Here is a 20,511-nt window from a genome sequence, read left to right as displayed (position 1 = left end):
TCCTAAGTCAGAGTAAGCAGCCTACACCCTTTGACAACCCCTGCTCAACCCTGTGGTAACGTAGCACGAGCAGCTAGGCTTATCTCAGAGGCAGTGTGTGAAGCATTTATGACCATACACAGTAATATAATGAGAAACACTACAAATGGACACCACTCAAGTAGTTATAAAAAATAGGTATATTTATATAGACTTAATCATAAGACCAATAACAGTAAAAATCCACAATACTAGAAAAATATAGTTACTTTAAAAATGCTGCAAAAATAGTTCAAGATGCACAAAATGATGTTCAGTTCAATGCAGTGGTCTCTGCGACCCTTTTACTCACAAAGTATCTGGATTCTGTAGCAAAGCAACAAAAATGTCGCTAAGGAGTTGTAGCGATAAATTTCCTCACGCTAACCAGCGATGCGTTGAATCCTTACCGCAAGGGAGGATGATACGCTGGGTTACGGGCAGGACAAAGCGACAAACTTCTTCACGCTAAGCCGGTGATGCGATAAAATCCTTGCCGCTAAGGGAGGATGATGCACCGAGCCTGTTGCGTGTGCGATCTTGCTGCGATGAAAGAAAATGGCGCTCCGCGAGGGAGCGATGATCCTGATGCGATGTGGGGAAAATGGCGAACGCTCGGCGTCCGCGCTGCGATGAGCTTGATGCGATGAGCTTGATGCGATGATTTGGGGTTAGCGAGTGCTTTGGGGCCTGCTAACAAGCAAGGCGACAATCTTCGGGATAGAGGGCGTTTTCAGGCCTGCTGACGGGTGATGAGATAACCTTCGGGGTTAGCGAGCGCGTTCGGCGACAGCAGAGCGACGATTTTTCTCATGCTCACCAGCTGCAACGGCTCGCTAACGGGGGTTAGCGACGATTTTCAGCACTCTTCTCAGCAGTAGAACTAGAGGCCCTGGAACTCACAGGAGCCTCACCTGCAGATAGAAATCCTCGCTGGGAGGAAACAGGAGGCTGGTGGTGGAGTCTGATGTTCCCGAGACTCCTGCAGGAGGCTAGCTCTCTTCTAGCCCTTGGGGGATTGCTGTAGACACAAAATAAAAGATCCTTCAAAGTCCTTTTCCTCTTCTTCCAAGTCCAGTAGTAACCACTGCAGGCCAGTCCAAGAAACAGCACACAAGCACAAGGACAGTCCTTCTCCTGCAGATTCCTGTAGTTACACGGACAGAGGTTCTTCTTGTTGTCCAGGAGCAATACAAATTGTAGGGGTTTGGGCAAAAATATTAATACCCCCAATGTTTTTTTTTCTAAGGAGTCACAAGTCTCTGAACCCAGCCAGAACCAGTTCTGCCCAGCCCTGGAGCAGTTTGTTTACCAGGCTGCATCCTTCCTTTCAGAAAGAGGGGGTCTGCCTTCAGACGCACAGTGGGAGGTGGAGCCAGCATTCACCTTGTCAGGCACAGCCCTATTCAAGTGCAGGAGCTACCCCTACCCTCACTCCAAGGCAGATCTCTCTATTCAACCCAGGTCTGACTCAGCCTGCCCTGTCCCTCCAAAACCAGACAGCCAATACACATAACAGCAGAGCACACTGGAAGGGTTAGGCAAGAAAGTACCTATACTCTAAAAGTGGTAGTTTCAAACACAGAATATAAAAATAACCTTCACTAAAAGATGTATTTTAATATTCTGAGCTCAGGCATACTAAATTCGTTTTTCTGCAATGTTCTGTGGGTCAGTTAGGACTGTAGAATGCAATAGCCAAAACCTCCCATTCTGGCCTATGGAGAACAGGTAGCCTTACAGTACTGAAAAACGAAATAGGGTGTAATTCACTACTAGGACGTGCTACACACATCAGAGCATGTCCTACCTTACACATACAATGCACCCTAACATAAGGGTGGCTTACAGGATGCCAAGGGAAGGTTCAGGGGCTGGGAAGTGGGTGCACTTCACAGCCAAGATGGCAGTTCTGGACTGCACGCAGACACTGCAGTGGCAGGTCTGAGACACACTTTACAAGCTGCTTCTGAGGGTGGCACAAGCCAGTGCTGCAGGCCCACCAGCAGCATTCGGTTTACCAGCCCTGGGCACACACGGGCCACGCTACTAGTGACTAACAGGTAAACCCAATAAGCCAATCATGGATGTACCAATTCACATGTCATCTTTACAAAGGGAGCATTCGTGTTGTGGCACTGAATGGCAGTGGGACAGCGCCCAGAGCATCTATAACCGGCAAAAACAGAGGAGACCCAGCGAAAAATGGAAGGGAGACTCACGCCAATGGTGCCAGGTCTAACAATCGCACATTGGTGCGAGCCCCGGACTCCCCGGACCGTCCCTTACCTATAATGTTTGTATATTTAAAATCCGAGGCACTTTAATACTCAGGCTTGTAACTTAATTGTCCGGATGATGATCCTACTATTGTTTTGAAAGGATCGAAACGTTGCAGACCAATGTAAAAAGCATGCACATTAATCCATTGTGTTAAAAGCAGTGCATTCGCTGTTTCCACTAAGCTTGCTTTAATTTAAATTTGCCAAGCTACCCTTGTCTTGCCTGAAATGTCTTTGTCCTTTTGTACCTGTCATGTGTTTTTGTTGGATACAGGACTGTGTCCCACTGTATTGATGTGCTCTTCTTATTTTCCTGACTCAATTGTTACATTAAATTGAATGTCCGACTGGACATTCCCAATATAGCACTGATTCTAGTCTATATTTACTGTTTCTATTTGTGCTTTGTATAAGTACCACTGTTTTAATACAAACCAGAGAAGCTGGCAGAACGGGCACCCAGGAGAAAGATCTCTCCACAGAGGATAAGCAAAGAAGCAATGCTGATGGTAGCAAGGAGAGCCCCACATCTCCACTGCTCCAGGGAAGCCCCGCAGTGGGCCAAAGAGTGTCCTCCCTCACACTGCCTCAAGACGGAGTAGCCAGTGGCCCAGACAAGCAAGAGGAGAGTCGCACACTCCACGTGGCAAGCTGCCATCACAACATGTGCTCCAAGGACATGCAAGTAAGGATAGTCATAAGAACTGGATACAACCAGCGAGATGTACATGTGGCACAGATATGAGACAGGTGGCAGGACGCCACATCCGAGTGAGGAACCTGGTTGGAAAGAAAAGAGCATGGTGGACACAACTCCGTGAAGGAGGGAAGGAGAGTGACACGACGCCACAGGGCAAACAACCACCACAGGCATGCAAGAGGGAAAAGAAGAGCGACAGGACAGAGGATTAGTGCCAGCACCGGAGAAGGTGTTCATCAGCACAAGCCTGCCACTGGGGTGCAGAGACGTCACTGGAGACAGCTTCGCGCTAGGACCAACCGTAAGCTGCTAGCAAGAACCATCTACGTCCAGGCCTCCTCGCCTCACAGTGAGACCGTCCACTCACCTGTCAGCGGCTGCTTGGCATCAATGGCATCACGTCTAGCAAGTGCACCTGCCAGAAGATAATCGTAAGTGGCCAAGTAGTCTCTCCAGGCCTCCTCACTCCACAAAGTCACCTACAGCAAGAGATCGCCACCTGTTTGCCTTAGTGTAAAATAAACAAATCTCATCACATTTATTATCCAGGTGCATCATCAATCACCAAGAACATCGAAGGAGCATCGCACCACCAGAGTGGATCCAAACACTCAAGACATCCGGAGGTCAACAAGGCACTCGTGGCGCCATGGGAGGCTAGCCAACCAGGAACCTTCTGTGTGCCCAAGTAAACCTGAAGCCTGCCGAAGAAGAGCATACCCGATCATTGGACTATCCACCCTTGGGGTTACACAAGGCTTGGCCGTGTCCCTGTTGGGAGTTCTGCAGTGACCCCTCAGCGCGGCCTACGAAAAGCCCGCCCAGCCCATGCGGTCACATGCCAATCCAGGGGCAAGGGTCTCAACGGAGTTTCTGTGAGAGGGGAATCCGAACCAGAGAGATGCGTCGGCAGTAGCTCCACGACAGGCACCTGGAAGAATGGAGGTCGCAGATGGAGACTGGTAATCTAAAGACCATCTAAAGGAGGTATGTGAACCGGAGTCCTAACGGCGAGAGCACTCAGACGCAGAGACACCACCCTTTGTGGCTGCATGAGCAATTTGGCTGTGGTCCTGTTGGCAGTTCCTCAGCAACGCCTTCGCACGGCCTACACGAGACCCGCACAGTCCACAAGGTCCCATGGCAGCCCAGCAAGAAGTCCCTCAGGAGACTCCTGTGAGGTGGAGGGGGGGGGGGGGGGGGGGGGGTCGGGGGAGGGTCCAGCCAGGAGGGGCAAATCTGAGCTGCTCGGCCAGCAGGATCTGGAAAGCATCATCACCTCCAAGGAAGGCCATCATCTACCAAGGTCATCTGCAGTATTTATATGTTTGCCATCCACCAGAGCCTGAGCGCCCGCAAGATTTCCAAAGTGGACTCCACCATCGCACCAGATGCATTGCTATTTGAACTGTGTAAATAGACTCCACCACCGCGAGACCAGGCCAGTCTGAACTTCATCTCAGAGGCGGACCAAAGTTTTTATGACCATGCAGTCCAGAGCTCCAGCACTGCCCGGCAGTTGGCCTGAAGAGACTCATTGGTGCTGTGCATTGTTGTTTGTTTTTAGGTCTCGCCTATGCAGCGCGCATGCGCTGCATAGGAGGGGATCTCTTGTAATCAATTCAGTTTTTAGGCCAAAAACGTGCACGCACTGCTTTCAATGGCAACACATGCACATTCGGCGATTCCCATGCGGGAGCGAGCTTTGAAATCATCGGTTTGTAATTAACTTTCAAACAGATGGTGCCCTTGCTCACTCCCGCAAGGGAAATGCTGTGTGTGCTCTCGGCCGCACTCCCCCCACCCCTACCACTTGTTATCCCACGGGCTACGCCGCGTGCGCGAGTTTGTACTTGTTTTGTTAGTTTTGCAGCCCGCCAATCATTTTATCCTTCTGACTTCTAAAAATGTTAATCCGGCGGTGGGTTTTTATTTTTCTTGGTTTAACTTTTCAGAAACACTATACCTGCATAGCAACCCGCTGCAGACTGTTTATGTCACTGTATCCAATTTTCAGGAAGATGAAAAGGACTCAAGGAGCGTCGCGCCAGCTCCTGTTTCTGATGCCCTAGCTGACATTTTACTTCCCACAATGCCCCTGGCACACAGAGCTAGAAAAGTGTACAACGAATCTAACGTAACTGATGCTCACATACAGCTCCAATAACTTCCGGTCGGTTTTGCGCTATATCAAACTGCAAAAAATAATAAATAAGGCACTTGGTCGTTTCTTTTACCTACTTACTTCGGAGTAAGGTTTTCCTCAAATGACCTCCGTCTGCTTTAGATTGTAATTTGATGCCGTAGTCAAGATTAGAGATTGTTGACTCAATGTTGACATCCGAGCCACGTCTCCGTTGACAGCACAGCTTAATGGGCGAAATCAAAGTTAAAAGATTAGCCAACTTTCTCTATCTTAAAAGCCTTATTTGTCGTGTTTTTCTTTCTCAGCCCCAAACTGTACACGGCCTTCATTCCCTGTGACATGTAATAAACCAGAGCAATGAAAAGTGCAGTGTTAGCATGAGAGCCAATCAAATGCCCATGCCTTATTCTCGCTAGTGAAAATCAGTTACAATAAACGCTGTATGAAAAAAGAATGACAAAAAAATTAAAACATTGGTCTCGTGCTGACCACTTCAATTGTATTGAAACCCCTCTGTCACGTCATGGAAGTCTGCGCTCAGTTTTTTCTCTGTAGAGTCATAAAAAAAAAAAAAAAAGTGTCATTGCGTATTACTTGGACACGTGCCCGCGTTTTCTTTGCTTTTGCTTTCACCGGTCGGTCATGCCTTGTATTTGGTAATTTATGTGCAAGCCCCTCCCATCTCAAACTGCTATTTTTCATTTTACTTTTGGCAAGTGCCAGGATAGGGCAGGGGAGGATAACTATATAGATGTGCGTCCAAGAACGCATAAAATATGCTAACGCGAACAGTCGCGGGCCCAACGGCCATTAACACTGAACACAGTCTTTATATTTTACATACGAGAAGATCGCTCCATGGGTTACGCGTTCATTTTGTGGCCTGAAGGAAACATAACTGGTTTAGGAAGTTTCCCCTACTCTTACACGAGACAGAAGGATTTTTGTAGGGATTTTATGAGCTTTGGGAAGCTTTGCATTGTTTTCTTTGTGCTTGCTCACCGTACAGTCGGCACTACCGCTAATGGATGCAAACGACAAGCTGCTTAGCTGCATTCATGTTGTCTCAAAACATTACCCATCTGTTTGGTTGCCACCGCTAAAGAGAATTGTGTAATGTGGCCTTCTGCTGTGCATGGGCGTCAAATCACCAACATGTCAGGGGTAGCGGAAGTGACATCAGACTCACTTTGACCTTAAGGACATCACAGAAAGTAACATCACATGAACCTTGACCCCGAATCTTCGCAGGAAGTAGTCTCACATGACCTTAACCTTAATGTCATCACATTAATTAACACTGCTGATGTTTCATAACTGCATGATTAACATAACACAACAGAGACAAATGTCTATCTTAGATTTCATCTGAATTAAAGTGCCAACATGATATTTCAAGGTAACATTCATCTGATTTGTAGTAAGCAAGCAAAATAGGTTAGCATGACATCTTCTATGGGAGTAGGGTGGTGGGTGGACTTCTCCCTGCGGAGAAAGCTTTGGGAAACAAGCATTGGCATAGCCAATAGGTCTCGCCTTTGGGACCTTATATTGTTTAGTTATCCAGCACAATATCCTTGGTGCAACAACATCAAGTGCTGCATGGCTAAACACTTATAAGGTCCCAAAGGCGAGACCTATTGGCTATGCCAATGCTTGTTCTTCATAGGTTGGACTTTGTTTGTTTCTTTTTCATTAAAGTTTGGGAGTGATATAGTGTCCTGCTGGACACGTTCTAGTGTTCTGCCTGTGTTCTCACAGTTTAGACCATTTAGGTCGATTTCCTTCCCACTTTGGGGCCTGTTTAAAATTCCTCATTACTGCCCTGTGAGGTCTGTATTTTGGTGAGCTACTCACTCTTACTTAGAACGCCTTTTGGGCCTGTACTATTAGACTTCACCACCATGAGGGGTCTGTACTGTCATTAGGCCGTTCCTGCACTGCAAGGGACACTGTCCCAGACTGGCCCGTTACACATATTTTGGGGGGGTGGGGCCCTAGGGCCTAGACCCTCACTGATTGGTGACCTCCAGTCGCCCCAAAATATATACTGGACCTCCCAGTGCCACATTGGACGGTTCCATCTGTCACCATAATTGGCCTCTCCACTGGAGGCTATGCCATTATCCAAGAGTGTGTATGTCGAGGAGGAGGCGTTGTCCTTCCTATCTTGGGGCGACAACTTCTAGGAGGCAATGGATGTAGGAAGCTGGCTCTGTATATACTATACCAAAGTGAGGTATAGCGTCCACATAGTCCAGTGGATCCCCAAAGGTAGGCAGAGGTAAAGTTAGATAGCACCTCACTCTATTTGTGGTAGAGTGGTCGAGCAGTAAAGCAGTATCAGGGGCAGTATTAAGTATTTGTTGTACACACTCAGTTAGCAAATGAATTCACACACTAAAAAACTGAACTTCAGACCAATTGTTTTTGTATAAAAATATTCTTTGTTATTTTATTTTCTAGAACCAAGCAAGCCTGGCACAATTAAACAATAAATACTTTACATTAGTAATGCAATTGAAATACAGTTTGAATGATAATTGTATATGCACTTTGGTTTGATTTACAGTATGGATGCAGAGAAATGCAATATTTAGTAAATGCAGTACATAGACTTGAATAGGCTTCTTAGTAAAATAGCAGGTAAGTATCTTTTGAGATTACTAGGCTTACACAGAGTAGAATACCTAGATACTACTCTGGGACATTTCCTGAACACAGGTATGTAACATCGTTTTTGTTAGATTATGCAATTTTAAAGAATTTACTTAGTTTCTCAAACTCCACACTTGGAAACTTTTCAGAAAAAAAACAGTCAATGTTATCCTATGGATTAAAATAGTATTATCGGTTTTGAGGGAAGTATTTGGTAGTGGGAGTTGAGGTTCTGGGGATAGACTCAGGGGTCCCTGAGGGTCAAGGATGTACTCTAGTTACACCCTCAGAGGCACTAGGGCAGCCGGGTGCTTAGGCCCAATGTTATCCAATGGGGGATAGGGGGCCTCCGGTTGGTGGCTGCTGGCAAGTAGGCCACTTGGTTGTGGGAGCAAAGCTCCTGGACTTTAGCTCAGGGCAAATGGGGAAACAAAGTAGCACCAAAGGTGTACCCTCAGCTTCACTATGGCGGCCGGGTGCAGGGTGCTGTTTCGACGTCGAGCGCCCTGTTGCTTTCAATGAGGAACCTCCGGTTTGCAAAGGCACTGAAGGCTTGGGGACGAAGGTCTTTTGGGTGCGACCACCACTTCGAGAGGTAAGTTGGGAAGTTAGGGGCTGTTTAGGCACCGCCGGTTTGGGCACACAAAGCCGTGGGGCATCGGGTGCCGGGTGCCTTTTGGGGTTGGATCTTACCAGCTCTTGGTCGCGGTTGGGGGGGACCTTCTGGATTTAGGCTGCAGGCGTCGGCTGGGGGCTTAGGCAGGTCAAGGGGTTGCCAGATCTTGGGTCAGGATCACCAGGGGGACCTCCTTGTGGTGTTTGCCCGCTCGGGCCGTGGACGGCGGGTGCAGAGTGGGGCGGACTCGCGGTGTCCGGCCGGAGCCAGAGGTTGCAGATGAACAAATCCGGTGTTCACGGGAGACAAAGTCTTTGGGGTTTAAGGCAGGCAGGTCATCTGGGGTTTTCGAGGTTGCTGGCTGCAGGACACACCGGGATTTCTTAAGAGCAGGTTCGAGGTGGAGACAGGCCGGTAGGGCTGGGGCCAAGTCAGTGGGCGTCTTCCTCTTGTTAGTTGCTGCACAGCTGTTGGGTCGTTCTTCTTCTTGTAGTTTCTTTTTGTCTGAGAAAGCAAGGTTCAGGGGTGCCCCTAAATACTAGGTTTAGGGGTGTTACAGGTAGGTAAAAGGCAGGGACCAATGGGTCCCTTCCCTGGGGTGGGTACACTCCTTATTATACCACTCTCCAGTGGGAGGGGGGCATGAGCCTGTCCCTGGTTGGCTGAGTCCCCCCTATCTTCAAGATGGCGTGGACTGACAGTTGTGCTTCACGTCGCCTCCCCCACCGGAGGGGTGGAGTTGGCAGAGGTGGGCACACCTCTCTTCTTCACTTGTTTTTCCCGCCGGTTCTCCTGCCCAAAGTGGGGGTCAGAACCAGTGGGGACCAGTTGCTGAGAGCAGCAAGTGGCCTGGGGAGGCTCACAAAGGCGGCAAGCCTTTAAAGCTTCCCCTTCGTGAACCCTGCCCATCCTGGGGGAGGAGGCTTGGCACCTCGTCCCATGATGTGCATTGTTTCAGGGGTATATAGAGGCTGGGTGAAGTGTGTGGCCTCCTTTTCATTCCTTGACAAGGCCCAAACTTCTATCAAGAGGAACTCTACCCTCTGGTTTTCCAGGGGGCCAGCTGTTGCAGGGGCCACTCAGCTGGTCGCTTCTCCTCTCAAACCCTCTCCCTGAGGCAAGGCTCCGGACACGGACAATACAAGGATCAAGCCAGATTTGCAAACTTCTATGCTACCAGCGCCTGGAAGATCTGCGACAGAGGTGACTCCAGAGGACAGTCCTCCAGCTCTCCCAATAGCAGAAAGTTTCACCCTTCTTTCCTTCTAAGGGTAGGGGGCCGCCTGGCACAATTTTCCACAGGTGGGTGCCTCTCACTATGGACGCATGGGTCCTTCAGACTGTTCAAGGTTTCTAGATAGAGTTCTATGGGTCTCCAAGACATGACACCCCCCTGCATCTGATAAGGTTCTCCATGACTGAGAACGCTCTCATAGACGCAGAGGTCAAGGCCCTCCTCGACAAAGGAGCCATATGCCTCACCACTTTGGCTTCATAAGCAATGTCTTCTTGGTCGCCAAGCACAATGGGGGCCAGCGGCCAGTGATCAACCTTAGACCATTCCACAAATTGCTGGTGTACCGCCACTTCAAGATGGAAGGTATCCATCTCCTGCAGGATGTACTCCAACCCTTTGATTGGATGGGGTGGCTCAACTTGAAGGACATCTATCTGACCGTACTAATCTTTCAGCCCCATTGCAGATTCCGCCACATTTTCTGGAGGAACCAGACGTACCAATTCATCACACTTTCCTAGGGCCTGTCATCGGCATCTTGGTGCATTACAAAGGTCCTCAAAACGGTGGTAGAGCATCTGCACAGGCAGGGGATGATGCTCATTATTTACTTGGACGAAATGCACATTATCAATCAGTGCCCCAGAACACTGTCCTTGCAACTGCAGATGGCAGTCAATCTCTTGGAGTGGCTGGAGTTTGTGATCACGAGAGCAAGTCACTTCTGCACCCATGTTCCTGGGGTTTGTAATAGACTCGTCAGCGGTCTCTTTGCATCTCCCATCTACGAAGATGGCAAAGAATAAAAAATTAGCTAGCATTCGCGCCAAGAATTTTCGGAGGCGGGGATTATGCTTCTCTTTCTTATTTATTGCTACTCACAGCAGCCAATGAAAACGTATCTTATGTAAACAAACTACATTTCCCATGATGCAAGCACCACATCACTTCCTGCATAGCCCCATAAGAACCAGTAATACCGGAACCGGTCCTCTTGCTTTGCTCCGAACGTTAAAGTCCAATAATTATAACAAATTCAACAACAACTTCCAACGTGGAAGAACCAGACCAGCTGGGAGGAACGTCAACTTCAAGCAGGATTACGACTAATCCATCTTCTTTTCGGATCCTGACAAAACAGAGATAGAACAACCCGTAACTTCTGTATAACCAGAATATATATGCAAAACAGGTGGGCAATAATTACAATACTGTAATTTAACCGGGTGGGATAATCCTCGCCTCCGTGTCCTTAATAGGATTGAAAATTCTTGGCGCGAATGCTAGCTAATTTTTTATTCTATTACAGGACCAGAGGCTTTGTATTATGCTAGTTTAACGCTGATTAAAAACAACAGAGGATATGTCACCCACCGGTTTATAATAAAACTGTTTAAATGTTGACTCAGAAGACCAATCTGCAGAATGCATGATATCCTGTACAGTAGAACCCAACATGAAGGTCTTGGAGGCCATAGCGCCTCGAACAGAATGTACACCAAAGACCCGAGTATCTACACCCGCCTCCTGCATAACATTTTTTAAACCATCTGGCTATAGTAGCCGCAGTAACAGGTTTGTACGGTTTCTGCAGAGCAATCAACAATTGTACCACACCATCAGGCCTGGTAGACCTGGTACATTCTTCATAAGCCTTAAGGCATTGGACCACACAAAGTTTAGCATTGTCGGGAAAAGCATGATAATCTACACTGCGTGACATGGTTTTGGTTCTAGACGTAATATTAAACGAAACTCCCTCCGGAGTAAATACTCTACCTGTAATATCAAGAGCCTTAACATCCGAGGAACGTCTACAAGCCGCTAGGCATAACAACATGGCCAGTTTGGTAGATAATTGTTTCCTGGACAACATATTGTTGTCGGGCCATCTGTTAAACAGTGAAAGAACCAGCGAGACATCCCACAAGGAAGAATACTTTGGTTTGGGTGGATTAGCTACTCTGATACCCTTTAGGAGTTTGAATATTAAAGGGTGCATTCCAACAGGTTTGCCCTCGATCCGAGAATGGCCCGCCGATATGGCGGAACGGAAATAATTAACAGAGCGATACGCTAAACCTTCCTACGCTTTTTCTAACAGGAAATTTACAACAAAGGGTAATTCTGCACCCACGGGATCCACATGTTGTCCCATGCACCAACGAACCCAGCATCCCCAGGCTGAAGAATATCGCTTCCTGGTAGAGGGGGCCCACGCTTGGTTGATGAAGCCTGAAGCTTGTTCCGGAAACCCTGGCATTTGCCAACGCTGCCTGAAAGTCTCCAGGCCATCAGAGACAGATGCCCGATAGAACCATCGGGTGCTTCTCTCAGTGAGGGCCCTGGAGGATTGTCGAGGACCACTGGATCCTCCTGGGGAAGGCGCAATCGCCTCCAGCAACAACGGGAACCAAGGCTGCGACTTCCACAAGGGAGTCACTAGTATCACTTCCGCTTTCTGGCGCATCACCTGAGTGAACACGCGAGGAATGAGAATGAATGGTGGAAACGCATAATTCAATTTCTGAGTCCACTCCTGTGCAAAGGCATCCGTCGCCAGAGCCAATGGGTCCGGCCTCCAGCTGAAAAACGTCGTCATTTGACGGTTCAGCCTGGAGGCAAACAGGTCGATCTCGCAAAACCCCCATATCTCCTGCAACCGCTGGACCACCCGTGGGCGGAGTTGCCAGTCGCTGTAGTCCTTGAGGTGGCGTGAGTTCCAATCCGCCACTACATTGGACTGACCCGGAATGTATTCTGCTATGACCGAAATCTGATGACTCAGGCAATAATGCCAAAAGGCCTTCGCTAGCTCTACCAGCATTGAGGACCTCGTGCCCCCCAGTTTGTTGATGTACCGTACCGCCGATATGTTGTCCATCCGAAGAAGGATGCAACATGAGACCTGCCTGGGAGATAGTGTCTGGATCGCAAATGATCCTGCGAGGAGTTCTAGACAATTTATGTGAAGATTTAACTCTTCTAGAGACCAACGTCCCCCTGTGGAAATATTTCTGCAGCGCGCTCCCCAACCCCAACGGCTGGCGTCGGATTCTATGACCACTTCCGGTAGAGAGCCGAAAATCGCTCTGCCGTTCCACGCCTCTACGTGGGCCAACCACCACTGCATCTCCTCCCTCACTTACTGGGAAAGAGGGACTACGTCTGTGTATGACAGACCCTTCTGCAAGTGTTGAATTTTGAGTCGTTGAAGGGCCCTGTAGTGTAGGGGTCCCGGAAATATTGCTTGAATGGACGACGCAAGAAGTCCCACTATCCGGGCAATCACCCTGAGAGATACCATTTGTTTGATATCCCGAAGTCTGGAACTTGGAAGACTGAGCTGGGCCGTCTGAGAGTTTATGACGAACCCCAGAAAATCTATCGTCTGCGTGGGACACAGAACCGATTTTGGTTCGTTGATCACAAACCCCAGGTTCTGCAAGATACGAATGGTCATGCGCAAATGCTGAACCGCCAACGTCTGAGACTGCGCCATGATGAGCATGTCGTCTAAGTAGACAATCATGCGAACCCCTTGTTATCGGAGGTAGGCTACGACAGGTTTCAGAACCTTGGTGAAGCACCACGGTGCTGAGGAAAGTCCGAAAGGAAGGACCAAATATTCGTACCACCGGTTCCGCCATTGAAATTGAAGGAATCTGCGATGGGGACGATATATGGGAACGGACAGATAGGCGTCCTTCAGGACCAGACGGACCAACCAGTCCCCCTGCTTCAGTAGGTCTGCCAACAGATGGATGCCCTCCATCTTGAAGTGCTTATAAGTCATGTAGTGGTTGAAATCTTTCAAATTGAGTACCAACCTGTAACCACCCCCTTTCTTCTGCACCAGAAAAATATTGCTGCAGAAACCGCGAGGGCCCTCGTCGCAAGGTGCTATCGCGTGTTTCAGCAGCAATCCTTCTATTTCTGAATCTATGAAATCGCACTCTAGTTGGGAAAAAGAAAGCTGTCTGGGCCGATGAACCTGACAAGGAGTCTGGAAGAACTCTAGATGGACTCCCTGAACTGTCTGCAAAACCCAGGCATCCTGTGATAGTTGAACCCAATTGTGATAAAACTGCTGAATACGTCCCCCCAATGGAAGAAGAAATAAGTCTGGAGCGCTCACCTGAAGCCTCGGTGTTCTGGAATCCTCCCCGATAGGATCCCTTGTTAAAGCGTCTCTTGTTGAAGCGTTGCCTGGTGGGGTAGAAGGTGCCACCGCGGGTAGAGTCCCACTCTCCCCTGCCGCGTCCGAAGTTTCCTCGCTGAGGACCTTGGGAAAATTGACGGCCAAACGAGCGTCCCCGGCCTCGTCCGGCCCTGTTGAAAACCCCAGCCTGGAATACATGTTTGATTCCTGCCTGAGCTTTGTCCAGGGTCGTGAAAGTGCCCACGTATTTCGCCACATCTTTGACGAAGCGGTCGCCGAAGAGGTTTCCGTCCGCCAATGGGCCAGGCTCCGCCACCGCCAACTCCGTAAGGTTAGAGTTCATGCGCATCAGAATGGACTTCCTGCGCTCCGTGGAGATTGCGCAGTTGGCATTACCTAATAGGCAGATTGCCCGCTGGGTCCAGCCCGCCAATACATGGGAATCAACAGCGGTTCCCGATTCCTGCGCCTCTAGAGCCATCTCCAATATCTTGGCCAAGGGACGGACCACATCAAGAAGCTTGTCTTGGCACCCTCGCCAGGCGCGATCAATACCCTTCTTAGGGTCCTTGTCGAACTTTTTAAGGAAAGTTAGTAGACTAGAGTCAATTTCCGGCGTTTCAGCCACCTTGTCCGAAAGATCCGGTCGGGGACATTCAGACCGCAGTCTGTTGCGCACCTCCTTGTCATAACTTTTGCGCAAATTCTCATGCAGGTACGCCGCCACCTCCGGGGCAGGCAGCCAATCAGAGGACCTAGGATGAACAATATCCGAGGGGTTGAACGTGAAAGGCGTCTGTGGAGTCTCCACATTCTTAGCTTCCTAGATTTCTTCTTGGGAGGGGAATCATCTGGGGTGTCCGATGAGGTGGAACCAGGTTCCGAGTCGGTATCCTGAACCCTCTCTCTCTCCGTCTCAGGACGCGGAAATGACGAGTAAGAGGCAGAATGAGGCCAGGGCTTAGGCTGTGGCCCTTCTGCCGGAGCTCCTGCTGGGGTAGTGAAGCCATGATGCTTCGTGAACCTCTCCAATTGCCTAGTAATAGGCTTCGATGCAGTCGCCAATGCCTGCTGCACAGTTCCCCGAACTGCCTTCTCCAGGGCCTTGTTGACCGACTCCTGCACGGAAGCGTCCAGGCCCTCAACAATATTTTCCGCGATGGAAGGTGTACCTACTTCCTCCTCATATAAGGTGTCATCCTCCTCGTAGTGCACCCAATTTTCCATTGTGGAGCCAAATTTATAAACGTACTTGCTCATAAAGGCAGCAGTAAGGAGGAGTGGGGGGGGGGCAACCCACAGCACAACAGTACAGGTACCTAGCTCCTCAGCAGCAGCTGTGTCCCAATTATTACAGCCCACAGGGCGTAGTGGAGCCAAAAATGAGCAGAAATCCAAGGAGGTGTGCTCCCTCCAGGCCCAGGTCGTTTTTGCAGCCAGCCAGGCGTCAAACAATGCTCTCTGTGGGAATCCGAGATCACAATGCGAAGAAATGAAAGAAAACGATAGAAAAACGGGCTGTAACAACATGCGTAGCCCAAATCCTACCAAAATAGCCCAATTGGGCTACGCAAGTGGAAACTTAAATGAAAGTAAAAGTGACTGGCTCCAAGCGCACCGGCATATAAGGGGAGCCTTCGCGCAAATTTAAATCGTTAATTCCACCCGCCGAAGGCAGGGCGGTACCTGTACACACTCCCTGTTGAAGCGCTGAACGCGCTGGGAGACCACCAACGATGCGGCCGAGCGCCGCCCTTCGGTCAGCGCGCCACCAAAACCTTCGGGGAAGACCCCGTTCCACACAACGCGCTCCCAGCGGGAGCGCCAAGGGCGCGGAAATTCAAGCCGCTGGACGGCGTTAAGCAAGGCAATGATTAGGGTATATATTTTGACAGAGCAAAGCGGCGTTCAGTTACGCGCTACTATTAAACACAAAGCGCCGCTTGAGCAGTCATAAATCACAACATCAAAATAATGCAATGCTAGCGATATAGATAGAAAGCTCTGTGCAACTTAACTCTCTGCGTGAGCAGCAAAGAAAGAGGACTGGTTCCGGTATTACTGGCTCTTATGGGGCTATGCAGGAAGTGATGTGGTGCTTGCATCATGGGAAATGTAGTTTGTTTTACATAAGATAAGTTTTCATTGGCTGCTGTGAGTAGCAATAAATAAGAAAGATAAGCATAATACGAAGCCTCCGGTCCTGTAATAGAATTGTCACGAGTTGAGACAAACCATTTCCAGACCATACATTTCTTAACACCAGATAGTGAGGTTAGATGACCTCCTGCCATTGTCAATTCAGGCGATCTTTCTGAGGCCCCTACACTGTTGTGCACTGCAAGACCTCAAGGCCCATCATCTACGGAAGGGAATCACTTATTCCCATTTGGTGCCCTTATCATAGGAGGCATGGGAAAAGATCCAATGGTGGCTATCCCACATGGAGGTCTAGAACGGGAGAGCTATCTTCAGTTCCAGCCCCGACCTGAATATAGAGTCCGACGTCAGTAGATTGTGCTGGGGCGCTCGTGTGTGGGGATCTCTCCACCGGAGGAAACTGATCGGATTGGGCTAAGGTATTAAGTACTGAGACTGACTTTTGTGCGTGTGCAGATAAAAAGAGAGTGATAAACATCAGATTCACACTACTTACAAAAGATGTATTTTGATAAACTAAGGTGAAAGATCAAGATTTTAAAATTGAAGACAAGGTAATGATCAAAAGCTCAGTTAAAGTCAAAAAGAGTACTTCTGTCTTCCCATCACCCGTTCAAGTTGTGAAAGATTCTAAAGGTTTTTTACTTTTAAATAAAATAGGATGGTGGGGAAGAAGGCATCTAATAAAATTCCCACATGAACAGGCCAGAAGGACTGTATAATGCAAAATGTGTACAACACAATTAAATACTTGATAATTCACATTGGTTGACTACTAACCCAAGTTCCACAATCAGAAATGTATTAAGACCCCTTGTTATTGAGAACTGTGATGATTCAGATACACTGAATGAAGAGCCCTCACTTTCTCTTACTACTGACTCAGCTACATGTTTGCAGACTGTAAATTCTAATGTGTCACAAGAGGTACTTTTAGAACACGGCCCAGGTGTTAGACTTACAATGCAAATTGAGATAAACTCTGGAACCAGAAGTTCTAGCAGTGTTTATATGCCTGTTAAATAATAAGATTTTTGTCTTCCCAGGGTATGTTGATGCTTATATTTTTGTTCTTCATTAGGGGAAAGAAGATGTAATGTTGTGATACAGGTTAATTAGTCCTACCCTCATTTCATATCAGAACTTTTATTATCAAGACATGTTATGGAATGGTTTGTGCTTAACTTGTTGGTCTGTGGTCATCTACTTGCCCTGTGAGTTTCAAATACACCTGCCTAGCAGTTGCTGCTGGAAGTCACAGTACGAGGATGCTTCGGATGTGGGCTCCTCACCTGGCTCAATAAACCTGTTATAAAAAGTGCTTTTGTGTTGGACAACTTACTTCCTCACAAGAAAACTGAGCTATGTGGGGAACAAGGGATAATGGAGATACATGGACCTCAAGATAAGTATCAGCAGACGAGTGAGTGATAATCAGTGGAATAATGTAGTTTGCAGTTGTGACCAATGTTATTGACCATACAAGGCTTTCTTTGCCATAAAATTCTCATAAAATTATCCCCCACGTACTAAAAAAAGCGATGCTTTCAAAAGGTTGTAATTTACAAATGTGGGCCACTTTTTTGGGGTGCCCGGGCCTATTTTTGGCCCCAATCTGACCCTAACTTTCATGTGTTACATAACCAGAGGTCGAAGTTGGAGGGATCGGATGGGCACAAAAATGCCAATACCTTTTTGATTTATGAGAAACCGTTCCCCCTACTTCTTGTAAAAAGACAACCGTCCTGGGATGGTTAATTGCAATAGTTTAAATGCGTCAGCTGAAGTGTCATTCGGTGAATCTCCTGTGTGGAGAAACCGAAGCTGGGCAGACAGCTAAACAAGCCTTTCTGCCATGGTGTCTGTTTGCCTGAAAGAAATGTAAATGTGCACAAGTTAATTCTGCAAATACAAATGGTAATTTGCAAATATAAATGATACTTGGGAGCCTGCACTGGCTTTATGATTGAATCACTTGAGGTTTTGTCATGACAAAGATTTGTTCTTTGTGAGTGGTAGGGCAAAGAGTTTACAAATGAGGCTGTGAAGGAAGCGCTTTTAAGTGTACTTGTGTTTTTATAACGCGTATTACCACAACGAGGTTTTAAAGAGACAGTTATGTAAAATAATTGCAGTACATACAGTCTTGGAATTACTAAAATCTATATTTTGGAAGCACCATTTTATCTTAAACCTCTGTGCATTTTGTATCAGTCTAGCTCATATTTTGTATAATGCAAGTTTAAAATAATAACTGATATATCCACAGTTCTTTCTGTCATAGACTGACTTCGTAGTGCTAAAAATGCACAAGTCATTATCTCCATTGCAGCAACCAAGATTTCATTCTGTCTCTCTGGTTACACACAGCGCCCTGCAGGGCATTAACTAATAGATGTTTAATAATGTACTATATAGGACATTTCCCACGGAGTAACAACGTTTTAAAATGTTTATTTAAGCTGCATGTTATTTAAATGTAGCTACCTTACGGTGAAAGACCAAATATACTTAAAGAATAAATTATATTTGTAACCACACCTTTGACCCGTCCCCAAAGCATGCAGCATTACGGATCCCGTATGTCTTTTAATGCACTTCGAACGCTGTACATTACAGCATGAACGATTACTTATGCCTTATCCGGGAAGCTTCAACAGCCGAGGATGAAGGTACACGCCGGAGGGGCGCGGGGGAGGAGCAGAAGCCAGTTTAGTCCAATAGGCGTTGCGCGAGTGAACACAATTTCCGGACTCTCACGTTTAACTTTCTGAAATGACATTCATACAGCGCTTACTTTCTTCGATGAGGCGTTGACGCGCTTTACAGCGAGTACCAGTAAAGCCGTAGGTTTAGTAAGGTCACCCTCTTTTCAAACAAATACTATAAAATGGTTAATTTATCAGGCACAGACTCAAACTCCTATCTTCAACCTCAGCGACGTCAGTCGTTCACATGCTCGGCGTCTTACCTGCAAGCCTCCAGCGCACGGGATGTGCCAGCCCCATGAGCCGTTGCAGTTCCCGCACCTCCAGAACTCTCTTTTCTGACTGTGGCTGCTGCCCCCTCTCCGCGGAGGGTGCTTCCGAACTGTGCCACCGGACGACGGAGTGTCCGGCCCAGCCAGCTCTGGGAAATTGTAGGTGTGGAAGGCGCTGCCAACAGAGGATTGTACGGTTGCTACTGAGGCGCAAGGGGGCAAACAGGTGTCTACTGCCCCGCACTGACGCCCAACTGCGACTCAGCATTGCCGCAGCTCCACTGTCCAGCAGTAGAGCCATACAGTAGAAACTCATGCCACTACTCCTCAGACAAAACTAAATGAAACAAACAGCGCCTTAGGCAGAAGCACCCTGTACTTATTTAGATGCGGGTGATGGGCACTGTCCTATTTGAGCGTGCCAGGAGACTATCAGTAAGCGAGATACTGCGCATGGGCGGTGTCGTGTCCTGAGTGGAAGCCACGTTAAGCTCAGGCATAATTGCCTCACATGTTCTTCCTGGCAGAAAGATAAAAGGCACGAGCACAACTCGTCCCTTGGAATTTGGTTTAACCAATAGGAGGAACTGCCTGACAAAAATATGGCCGCCAATTCAAAGAAGGTAGAACGCCCATATCCGGGATAAGATGTCTGTTACCGAATCTCCGTCTGCAGACTGCAGGGAAAGATGCTTTGGTGGCTGGCTGTAGCTGATAAGCCGCGAAGCCGGGCGTTCCTTTAGCAAACTTATCTCTTGTAGGGCGGTGGCTCTACCAGACGGGATACATTTCATGGTTGTCATAGAAGCTCACGTGACCTCATCCGATCCAGTTAGAGACACACTAGTCGCTACTTTGTATTGAACCGTTAACAACTGTGAAGCCGCTCTGGATGATTAATCTTTCATCTACTTTTAGGGTTTCTATAATTGCTGTGCCCTGGCGTGTCTTGTGTTGGTCTGTTAAAAGAATGCTCGGGTGTAACCCTTCTGGTTGAGAGCAGTGGGTGCAACTAGACCCAGGGAGGGGTAGTACTCCAGGCAATGTGGGGGTCCTAGAGATCTTCAGAGGCAGTATGGGAACGCACATTGGAAAAACCAACAGGTCTGGCTTTACTGTGATAATGCATGCATACAGCAATTGTGCATGCCTGCGTTTTCATGCTTTAGCACACTAAATCCAGATCTGTTGACTATCCCAGTGCGTTCCCTTGAGGCATTAAGCACTGCTGGAGTTTCCACAAGGCCTGCGAACATCGGATGACTAATATGGTTGGTTCAGAGGGAGTCCTGAGTCTGATGCACGTCTGACTCACAAAAAAGAAAGCACCGAAGCCTTATTGTAAACATGTTTTTTTCGTTACTAAAAGCAACACACACGCTGCATAATAATCAAATGCTTCCAAGGATCAAGATGTTAATGGGGGTATTTATTTATGCGTTTTTATATAGCATGTACTTTACCCGAAGGTGTCTGAGCGCTTTACAAGAGAACCAGTTACATTACATAAGGACTTCAGAAAACATGAATTACATAAAAGATACAGTTAAAC

General features: G+C 47.9%; 1 protein-coding gene across 2 annotated transcripts in view; it reads right to left on the bottom strand.

Annotated features, from left to right (window-relative positions):
* Positions 1-19,789, bottom strand: part of ABCB10 (ATP binding cassette subfamily B member 10) — a 945,933-nt gene extending 926,144 nt beyond the window's left edge. Inside the window, exon 1 of one of the 2 annotated variants that reach the window (XM_085611934.1) lies at positions 18,951-19,789. In XM_085611934.1, the coding sequence (XP_085468060.1) occupies positions 18,951-19,275 (325 nt within the window). In that variant the 5' untranslated portion in view covers positions 19,276-19,789. The remainder of the gene's footprint in view (positions 1-18,950) is intronic. The other variant, XM_085611935.1, reaches the window with a different exon arrangement.
* Between the last annotated feature and the right edge of the window lie 722 nt (positions 19,790-20,511).

This window comes from Triturus cristatus, chromosome 6 (genome assembly GCF_964204655.1).
Source record: "Triturus cristatus chromosome 6, aTriCri1.1, whole genome shotgun sequence".
NCBI lineage: Eukaryota > Metazoa > Chordata > Amphibia > Caudata > Salamandridae > Triturus > Triturus cristatus.
This window is presented reverse-complemented; position numbering and strand designations above follow the sequence as displayed.